At 27.8% G+C, this 12090-nt stretch overlaps 1 protein-coding gene across 1 annotated transcript in view; it reads left to right on the top strand.

Annotated features, from left to right (window-relative positions):
• Nucleotides 1-12090, top strand: part of mnb (minibrain) — a 46015-nt gene that overhangs the window by 22865 nt on the left and 11060 nt on the right. Inside the window, exon 2 of the mRNA XM_011507319.1 lies at nucleotides 20-261. Within this exon, the coding sequence (XP_011505621.1) occupies nucleotides 20-261 (242 nt within the window). The remainder of the gene's footprint in view (nucleotides 1-19; nucleotides 262-12090) is intronic.

Here is a 12090-nt window from a genome sequence, read left to right as displayed (position 1 = left end):
TCATATGGGAATGTTGCAGTGAGCGGGAGGACGGTGACGGGCGGTGCGCCTCTTTACGGGCGACTGGTTGCCGAGGAGCCATTGCCCGGGGCAGTCTGCGGGGCCGGCGCCGGGGGCGGCTCCGGGGTCATGCCGCAGGAGACGCCCGCCGACATTCACGCGATGCAGGCACGGATACCACACAGGTTTCGTGACCCGGCCACAGCGCCCCTCAGGAAACTCAGCGTCGACCTCATCAAGACCTACAAACACATCAACGAGGTGAGCATTTTCAGATATTGCGCGCGAGCGTCGGGTTGAGCATTTAAAATGCGCGTGCGTTAAGCTTTAAGGTACGATTGGCTGATTATCAGTGTGTACGTCCATTCATTCGGCAAAATGCTGATTATTCGGATTATTTGCCCTATCTCTTTTCATAAGATTCTGATCACACAACATCGGTCGGGCAAGCCATTTATTTGCGATTTATAATCATTTGTATATGATCTTATAATTTATTTATTGAGGTCTCATCTCATCATAAAACGCATTTATACGAATATTATTTGATTCCAATAATAACCAAATATATCTAGTTTATATCAATTATATAAAATCGAATATGTAATTAAGAAATTGAATTTAAACATTTTTCTAAATTATATATGTATAGATATTTGGCAAATTTTATTTCGTAGATATTAATATTAAATTTTAATAGCGTACGATAAATATATATTATTTTAAATGGAAAATATACATTAGCGATATTTAAAGCACTTTTTCATAATAACTATACTCGAGTATAACTCAATTTCCCTAATGCATATATTATCAGATTCAATGACAAATAAATGAAATAGAAAAAATCAAATAGTGAGGGAGAGAGAGAGAGAGAGAGAGAGAGAGAGTGAGTGAGACCAAATTATACGAAATAATGATACAAATATATCCTTGATATAAAAAAAATTTAATCTACATAAAGAGATTTGAATAGCCAACAAATAATATAAAACAATCATTTTTCTTACCGATGTAATGACGAGTGCAACGATGAATAATTATTTGACAATGTCACGTAGGTATGCGGACTCGTCCGCAAATCAAAAGACACAGAAGAGAATGCGTTCTTACTAATCCTGAAGCAATTCTGTTGATCGAAATTATACATCATTCGACAGATTACTATATCATTCGTTGTTCTATCGCTCATTTTCTTTCTCTATTTTCACATACTATTAGATAATTTTTAATTTTCACATTTATGTCAGTAAATTGTGTGTGTAGGCATTTTTATTTTTATTTCAATCTACTCACAGAGAAATGAAAAATTTAACCTAAGAATACTTTATTTAAGTTTTATTTATTTTTTTTTTCACACATTCTGTTAATTTGATAAGGCTATATCGCTGCCCTTATCGCTCTTGAAATTAATTTTATTAATAAACTTACGGCACCGATATAGATTAAAAGTACAGATTTAACAGTATTGATTTCATGCAAAAAAAAATGGTTTTAACCTCTTAAATTAATAATGGTGGTAATAATAATAATAATTATTATTATTATTATTATAATAATAATAATTTGAATATTATTTTAATTTAATTTATGTTTATAACACAACTCTAATAATTCTCCAAACATATCATAAGATTTGAAATCACATAATATTTTCTTATTTGAATATTATTCATTATATCATTCATTATATATGTGAATTGGAATAAAAATTTGAAAATTTTAAATAATTACATAATCGTTAACTTAAACGAAGATATTGAAATATATTAAAATAAATTTGTTATATTATTTTTATATAATAAATATTTTTAATTCGAGTATAATGCAGAAAGGAAAATTTCATTGCTCTGCAAACTCGTTGGGAACTGTTGTGAACTATATTATGAAAAATAAAATATTTTAAAAACGACATCACATGGTTGGTAAAACAGATTTTCACTGTTTTATTCATTGAATATTCTATATTATTGAACATTTCATACAAATAACTTCCACGTAATAACAAAAATTGGTATCTGTATGGAAGTTTTTCTGTATTCAATTGTTAGATTATAGATAACCTAAATTTAATTTGGAGTACTTTTAGTTTTCGCATATAATTTTATTTTGCAAAATATTATATTGTCAAATTGAATAATATCGTTAGTAATAGTGTGTATTATGATAAAAAAATTGTTGAAAAATGCATATGTAAAGGAATGTGTGAATTAGTATTTGGCGGTAATATATTCTTTAATTTATTTGAAATATAATAACGAAAACGAATCATTTATATTATAATTTCAGAAATGACTATGTCAAAGTTAAATTTTCTAAAAATGGGTATAGTATTGTTCGTAGATCAAAATGTATAATTCTATTTGATAATATACAATTTGAATTTTTTATATTTTATAAAATTGTTATGAAATAAAATATAATAGAATACAATGTTCAATTAAGAAGTTTGGTTTGATTTTATAATCCACATAAATTTGTAATCATATATTCAATGTGAAGGAATATTTTTATTTCGTAATTTGTTAATTTATTTCGGCAGTGACTAATTTATTAGATTTATTGATATCTACGAGTAGTTATTTTTGAAAAATTTATAATTCGATTTATGTTAACTTTCTTGAGAAGGTCCATCTCAAAATCAATTAAACAATTAATCACTTTTTAAGTATAGATATTGAGCTTTCTATTTACGTATTGTATAAAAGTAAATAATATTTTAATTAAGAAGGAAAAATCTATTTTAAAATCTTTTCAACATATACATTTTTCATAAGCGTAAATTCATCTTCGAACTATTGTAATCGTCTCTTAAGAGGAGCTGTTCTTAGTAACAACATGTCGACGTTTTTAATTTCGTGTTATTTTCTATTACAAAAAATAGGTTATTATTATGATAGTAAGTAAACATTGAAGTCAAGATTCAGTTCAGTTCACAACTTAAATTATTAGTTAGGTAATAATATTGTTACATGGGTTACGACATCGGTATCTTCTTAATACGTCATTCGATTTAAATTTATAAATTCACAATTAATGGAACTATAGGGCATGACATTATAAGTAAAATGTTACCCACAAACTACATTTCATATCTTTGGGTAATCTTTGAGCAGATAAAAAGCTTCAAAATTAGGATGAATAATTATGTCCCGTGCGAAGTACTTATACTTACTACTCCATACGACTAAATCTCTAATGACTAATTTATTAGCCTATTAACTATCAATGTTATGTAATTGCTAATCACTAGAATTGCGGATGGGAAAGATCCTCCTTCATTGAATTGTAAGCAGACACTTGTAATATTTATCGTATTGCATTGGATTGGTTGCATTGGCACTGCCACATTGTCGTATAATGTTATAGAATCATTGATACATAATAAAATTAATTTTCCCTACTAATTATCGATATTTCTCACTAATTTAGTAAATTGAAAAACAATTTTAATCATACAAAACTGTTGCTCGTTAAATTATATAAACTTGTATTGTTCATTACTTTTGTATCGTAATCTTGCATTAAATTATTAAATTACGTTTGAATACGTATTAATTGTTTACAGTGTTTTTAATCAATTTGTAATGAATTTGTTGTTGTTTCTCTCTCTCTCTCTCACTCTCTCTCCCTCTCTCTCTCTCACTCTCTCTCTCTCTCTCTCTCTCTCACTCTATTATATTTGGATGTGCCAAGTTCGAGAATTGGACTCAATTTTTTCAATCAAACGCTTTAACATCTTATGCTAAAATCATATTTAATATCATTCCACAGATTTCATACTAATTCTGTATAACAATTATATTTTTTAAAGAAATTTTTTAAACGTTAATGCCATCTTCCGTATTCATACTCCTATTTTATTAATTCCTTAATTGCTTTCCACTTCTACATGGTGCCGCACACATTCTACACGTTTTATCTATGGTTATTGTGCATGAACTTCTTGTAAATACAAGCGTAGGCGGACGTTTCATATTAATATTCATATTAATATATTTTAAACACATTCGTATCTACATAGGCCCTCTCATTTTTATTATTTTAAATAGTGAGAAAATATATAGAATTAGACCATACGGTCTACTTTTTAGTAAATATAAAAGGAGAAGTTAAATATGAAGTTTGTTGGAAGCATAGATAGATACATGGAAAAAATGGACACTTAGAAGCTGAAAGTAAAGAAGTGAGCAACGAGAAAATTTTTACAAAGACACTAGCAATCTTTTGTCAAAAGTAATGAATAAGAAGTAGAGCCCAGAGTATAAAAATTCAGCATTTGTAGGTAATTAGTAGGAGCCGATCGATCACTATTGTAATAATGTATTGGCAAGCGTTAAGGATTGGACGATTATTTGGAGCAGCGAAGGGATGAATTTTATTTGCGATATATTTTGCAATTATTAAGAAATCGGTCATTAGCTTAGTATTTTCAAAACGAATGATTTTAAAGGCTTTGAGGGTAAAAGTAAAGTAATCAATGCCTATTACTTATTAAAAATTTTATTTTGTATCTATTTATAATAAAATTATTAGTATGTTATTATTAACAACAATTTTTCTGTTAAATAATTAAAGTTGAAATAACTATATATTTAAATAATTTTATACTAGTTATAACATCTTTATAAAAGATAATATTAAAAAAATATAAAGAGTAAAATGTATTAGTAAAAATTTGAAAATACCGAATGGAGAACGCTATTCGGCAAGGTAATGTTTAGCACATATTTATGTATTTTACGCATATAGTTGCAACAATACAAATGTGTAAACAGTGAATTTATGAATGATGTATAGCAATAAGGAATTATCAGTCTGAAAAATCGTTGATAAATTTCTTAGAACAATAATATAGACTAGACACTTTAGAAATAGTTATGAACCTTGAAAATTATACCGTATATAACGATCTATTAACAAATACAATTAATAAGTAATAAATATCATTAGATTATTTAAAATTATATTATAATTACGTAGTTATGAATTGCCGATGAAATATTTGCGTTTACTAGTAAAAATCATTAATTCATATATACTATTATTTTACTAAACTATAAAAATATTCCTGTGATTTAATTATATTTCAAATTATGTCTTGAGGTAATGGGGATTTATAGAGATATTTTTTCATTCGTTAAATTATACATTATTTTCTAATATATTTTTCATTTCGATATGGGTATTAAATTTTTCAATAAACAATGTGATTAGTCGCTTGTTAAAGCTGCTAAATTAGTCTCATTAGACAAGTATATTTAGTATGACAATATTATTGTCGTTGCTTTTCATTCAAATTTTTATAAAATAAATTATTTTTGATAATTTTCTAGCTATCTATTCATAATAATGAATTTTGAAAATATTTAAAAGTTATTTATATATATATATATATATATATATATATATATTTGTGGGATATTTAAGAAAAATTCACATAAATACGTACATAATGCATGCATACTCATCCATAAAATCTCTATTCATTGTTATATAATGCTTATCGAGACAACGTAATTTTCTTCTCCCATGTACATTACGTACTCTATAATATCTATTGTTTTTTTTTTTTTTTTTTTTTTTTTTTTTTTTTTTTTTTTTTAGTACGAATTGATTTTAATAGCATCGCGTATTACCGTTGACTATAAACTATCATCATAATATATCGTCGTACGCTCTCACTTTCTATCTCACTTACAGTTTAATTCTTTTTCTTCTTCATTTGTTTCACGATTACTCCTTTTTCTTTCCCAACAAGGGTTGGCTCATTCTTGTGGCTCACTCATTACCAAAGCTGTATAGTGTCTTGTCTACAATGTATTCTTGTAGTGGTTGTTTTCCAATTACTTCAACTACGATATGTTTACTAACGCGCGTTTAAACTGCTACATCGTAAATCAATCGCAATTCATAAATTCACATTCTTACTATGAATGTAAAATTATATGCTGATTATCAATTTACTAGTTATACGTATGTATATATGTAAAATGCTTTAAGTACAGAAAAATATGTTCAATTACATATGTATATAATTTGCATTTAAACAGAATTATTACATACAAACAATATTAATAAAATTTTGCTTTTTATCGATGAACATCATTATATAAAATATATTTTTTTAATGATACAGTGTCCTTAAGATAATAAACCAAATTTTTTTAGAAAAAGAAGCATGTTATTTTGTAATTATACGTAGATTCATAATGATAATTTTTACCTTCGATTTTTTTTCTTAATGTATATTTAGGAGATGCTATTGGCGCAATACATAAAGAATTAAAAATAAATATGAATAATTCGATAAAAGGGATATTAAAAAAAGTCGATGGAATACTACTATAACGTTGCCGAATCTACTTATCAATTTATGGTCGCCTCTCGCTTCATTCACGGCTATTGTTTAATTGCCATACAATACGTAAATTAATAGGGACAGCGCTGCAACGCGTGACATTCAATTAAAAACAAAACAAAAAAAACAAAACAAAAAAAAATTAACTGCATGACGACAACCATCGTAATCCTTGGTTAATTAATACAATAATCGTTATTAAATACCGACATTATAATGACATGTAGATAGGATATAATAAATAATAGTATGGGAACTGAAAGGACGAATGCGATTAATTTGCCGGCAAGTATTATTATATTATAACAGCATGCCACAAAATGGATATTCGCAAGTAAAACGGCGATCGACTTTTAATGGACTGGTAACAAATGGCATCATATTCCTTTTACCCGATGAGAGCTCGTCGTATTTTATGGATGAAATAAATTTAATCTTAGGAGCTCGTCCCGCAGGCTCCGGGAAAACCGGAGGCCAGCAGCGCCATACCTCTACTGCCGTCTTGCTCTTGGTCTCTTGGTCGCCTTCACGACTACTTAGCTGGACTACTACATGCCAAAAACTTTCCGTTGACCGTTGCGTGCTCGGTTGCTTGCCTCGGCGCTCTCACTCGCTCGCGAAATATGCTATGACTCACGACTTTGTAACGGCCTCGCATATACCTACGCTTCGATGTAAAGGAAGAAGAAGCGCTCGTTTCTTTTTCTCTTCCTACCTCTGACTAACTATCCTCTTTGTTTCTCGCGCGACTCCGCGTGAAATCGCCAATTTCCAGCGATCCAGCAATGCGTAAAGTGGAGAGGCTTGTTCATTAGCGGATGTGGAGAGAAATTAAATTGAAGTGAGCTGCTAAATTTGCAGGGTATGTGTTACGACATCCGTATATGTCTATGACGCAAGTTAAGCATCGAAAAGCGATAGCGATCGTTAGAACGATGGATAATGTTGCTGGATATGGTTGCTTTTAGGTTATTCAATTTTTTTTATTATTATTTTGTTTTTTCGTCCTTCATTTTCGTCTTCTCGAAATGTCAAAGATGAATGGTCGTTGACTAGTTTATATACGATATCGATAGCAGCGAGTATTTTCAAATAATAAGTTTATTCATTAAGAAGTTAATATATTCTATTGCTATTAGTTAATTGAAACACGAAAGTACATTTATAATTCAATGGAATCTAAAATATTTATAATTAACTGTATGAAGGAACAAAGATGTACGCAACTTAAGACTGTCGTGCCCGTTCCAATCGACACTGAATTTTTCTTAATATTTTCACATTTGTCAGTATATTGAAGTTATAATACATTCAGTTATAATCGAATTTTAATTATTAATATTGAATATAAATTACATGAAAATATTGTTACTTGAACTTTATACGCTACTTATTTCACATTTAATATGAATAATTATTATCGTCTATTATTTGTTAACTCCGTTATAATATTTTATAACATTATATATAAAATTGAATTTTACCACCTATAAGCAATATTCTTATTATATAATATAAGTCAAATCTTTATCATTGAAATATATGAATAAAACCATTTAGAGTTTTAATCATTTTTAGTTGTTGTTGTTGTTTTTTTTTTTTGTTTTTTTTTTTTTAAAGCATTTAATAATAAATTCATTTTTTATTCATTTGTAAAGATATTCGATAATTAAAATTAAAAAAAAAAAATATAATTAAAATAGAGAATCCTTAATCTGCTTTCGATTCTCTTGATGCACAAAATTAGCGCACTGCATTACAATTATCGAGGCATTATTTTAGCCGTGGCATTGCCACGTGCAAGAAATATAAATAATCATTAAATTAAAATATTTACATTTTGACTACATCTTCATTACGTATTTATTTACATAAAATTAAATAACACAATTTAAAGGATATTTGAAAAATAGTAATTTTGCAAGTCAAAAACACATTTTCTAGATTAAATGTCATGTGTGTGTGTGCGCGCGCGTGTGTGTGTGCGTATGTGTATGTAGTGAAATTCGATGATAGCTGTAATGAAATTTAACTTATTATATTTGAATAAATCATCAAGCTCTTCAGTCATTTCAATCAATCGATCAGAAATATTTACATTTTTTATAAAATTAAATAATATCGTATATTTAATATTATTCGATAAATCTTGAAAATATTACGTTCTAAGAATATAAAATTTCCAATATATCAGAAAAAATAAAGAAAAATAATACAACTATATGTAGATGCCTTTAACTATTTGTTATCCCTGTTTTTTTCGATTTCCATTGTAATTAGGAAAGAAAAATAACTTCCTCCACGAATTTTCGATCATATTGTGTTTACCTTCCATTTCTATTTTTAACACTTTTTTTCTTTTTCCTTCTATTCATTTACTTATTTGATTATCAATCATAATTCATATTGCGACTCGTAAGCAATTTTACTTTTATTATTTTAGTTTTGAATTTCGATAAGTTGTGATTAAAATTGCTAATGCATTATTTTATTAATTCTTATATATATATATATATATATATATATATATATATATATATATATATAAGAAAACTGTAATTGTGTTAATAGAAACCAATAAAATATAAAAATAAGAGGTTTGTTTTTCATAAAATGTCCTACAATATTACCATATTCACTTTTCTTTTATTAAATGCAATTAAAAAATATATAAATATAATAGTCATCGTTTCGTATGAAATTATTTAAAATATAAAGATTCAAAATTTTTAAAGTGATTCAAAAGTGATTTTTTGTACAAATTTGAATATAATTAGAACAATGATATTATCTCAGCTATTGTAAAATATAATTTTATCACTTCTCGAAAATCTTCGAAAAAGGAAATATAAGGGTCGTTTATATCGTTGTTATTATTCTTCAGTAAAAATTAATAATATGTAACGATAAGCAATTAGTGTATGTTTGTATTCATCTGAATAAAAGCTTACCGATCTAAGATAAATATTAGTTTCATTATTTTGATAAACTGATACAGTAAATAGTACACATTTTCAACTAAACTCTAATAATTAATTATTGTATTTTAAAAATTAAATCCAATAAGAACTATAATTTATAATTACAACTAACCTTATAATATTAAATTTGTTTAGCTTGTGCCAGAATAACAAAAATTACTAAAATATTTAAGTTAAATATTTTGATGTATATTTTTAACAGTTGTTTTAACAAATGTTGTTTTGCTTACTGGTTGCATACTATTAGTTGTATATTTTTAAGTCATGAATTATAGTCACAAGAGTATTTACGTATTCCTTAGTTATCAATATATTTGGAAAATATTTTTCGCTTTATTTAAATATTATTGTAGTCACGAATATGAAAATTATAATAATTACTTTATTAATAACGATTATTATTGATAATTATTTATCAACTACATTATTTACAAAATAAATTAACATGTCCTTCTTAAATAAGTAATATGCTGATATAATAGAAATGTATATTTAACATATTCGATAAAATTATATAACACGCGTGATATTTTTATTAAAATAGTCGTAAAATTTAAAAAATATATGATTCTTTGCATCTTACTAATTCCAAATATACTATCGAAAGAGTAAGAAGAATAAGAATAACAAGTAAAGAGTCCTTATTAATTATTCATGGTTGACTTTATTTTAAGTGAAATTGAGGAAATCTGATGGCCACGTGCTTAGAAGAGCCAGAGATTTTCTCTATGCCATATTCCCGAAACTAACTGCGCACGTGTGTATACACATGCGTTTGCTAATCAACCCACGCATAAATACATACATAGGGCAATGGGGCGTGAGGGGTGTGGGGGGAGAGCTCCACCCTCTGTGATATATATTTACCTTTAGTCACGGGTCGTTCTAGTGCGACGGTGGCGGCGCGCGTCAGTCGATGGCTCCGGCTTGCTTTTAACTCCCTCCATCTTTCACTTTGTGCTTCTATGGCGAACCATATGGGGCTGGCCTCATGCACTCGCGCATAGCAACAGAAACGAACTGTACTAGAAACGCCGCAATCGGCTTCTCTATATACCCCCTCCATCTCTGTCTATCTATGTATCTCTCTCTCTCTCTCTCTCTCTCTCTCCCCCTCTCTTTTCAACCCCTTCTCTCTATCTATGATATCTACCTGTCCATCTATTCATCCATCCATCCAACCATCTAACCATCTAACCATCCAACCATCCATCTATTTTTCTTTCTCTACTTTATATACATATATATCTATTAGTCGATTTTGCTCATGTTTGTGATCACGATAGTTTGTTCGTTAAGTTGTACGTGTGTTGGTTTTGCGATTGTTACCGCTTTGTAATTGGATGGTAAAGGATAAGGGGTTGGAGGGACTAAGGGACGAGGAGGAAGTCGATCGACAATCCCCTAAGAGCTCTTACATATTCATCCATTCTTACTCTCTCTCTCTCTCTCTCTCTCTCTCTCTCTCTCTTACTCATGTTTATTAGTTTACTGTGTTTTTTTCTTATTTGTATTTGCTAGTTTTAATTTTTTTTCATTGCTTCCATAAGAAAATTGATGAAATGCATTTTTAATTAAGATATTATGTAAATTACCAATTTTTTATAATAAACGATAAGATTAAAAAAAAACTTTTTTCCATTAGAATCCGAACAACCTTTGTATGAATATAATGGTGTGTGTGTGTGTGTGTGTGAATATAATATATGTATCAAATAAGATAGGACAATAACTTTGAGGTCGTTGGCATAATTACCTTCATTGTTCCTATATAGATTATCTTTCGAAAGCTTTAACTTTATTTTGCATAAATTAAGTTTTGATTGATTTTTTATTATATATCGATGTGTATTATCGAACATGTAGTATCTTACATTGTTTGCACTAATATGACATAAAATTTTTTGTTTTTATATTACATTTCTTGATATAAAAATGCCATATATTTCTTTTATCTCTATACTTACCTCATATACGTTTCCAGTAAATTATGATAATTTCTTATTAATATTTAATTCTATTTTAGATTAAATGATCTATTGGTAACGATTTGTTATTGTGTTTTTAATTATTTAATATTATACTTAAGTTGTATCTTGCACCATGTCAACAACAGCAATTGAAACAGGCTGCGGTAGCCTGAACTTTTACATATTGTATTAACTAGCTGCAACTCTACACAATTTCTATAAATTTATTTTGGTTTTCTATGTTAAATAACATCTCATCGAATATTCACAGATTGTATTTGGATTTAACACTTTTATGTATACGAATGCAAGTCGTGCATGTAATGAATGATTTGTATAAGACGTCAAATTAAAATATAAATTTTTTTACTTCTTCACTCCTAAAAGTATCGAGTCAGCTTTGCATAATGCAAATGTGTATATATATAGAGTAATGACTAATTAAACTATTTATAGACCGATTGGAATTTATATAATTCAATTAAAAATACTAAATATTTTTATTGGATTAGACATCATGCTTAAACTTTTGCGTTAATATGAAAATTTCCTAAATAAAATGGTGTATTCTGGAAATATGGAGAATATACATATACATAACTCATAGTCTTGTTGGTTTGATAAATGTATCGACAAATACAACAAAAATTTAACATCTTTCTCCCATCATTTTATTTAATCATCTTCTTCTTGTCATTTTCGTGTATACAATATTTTTATTTACAATTTTGTCATTTCTTTTCATTTCAATATATATATATATATATATATATATATA

This window comes from Ceratosolen solmsi, unplaced genomic scaffold (genome assembly GCF_000503995.2).
Source record: "Ceratosolen solmsi marchali unplaced genomic scaffold, CerSol_1.0 scaffold6, whole genome shotgun sequence".
NCBI classification, from domain to species: domain Eukaryota; kingdom Metazoa; phylum Arthropoda; class Insecta; order Hymenoptera; family Agaonidae; genus Ceratosolen; species Ceratosolen solmsi.
This window is presented reverse-complemented; position numbering and strand designations above follow the sequence as displayed.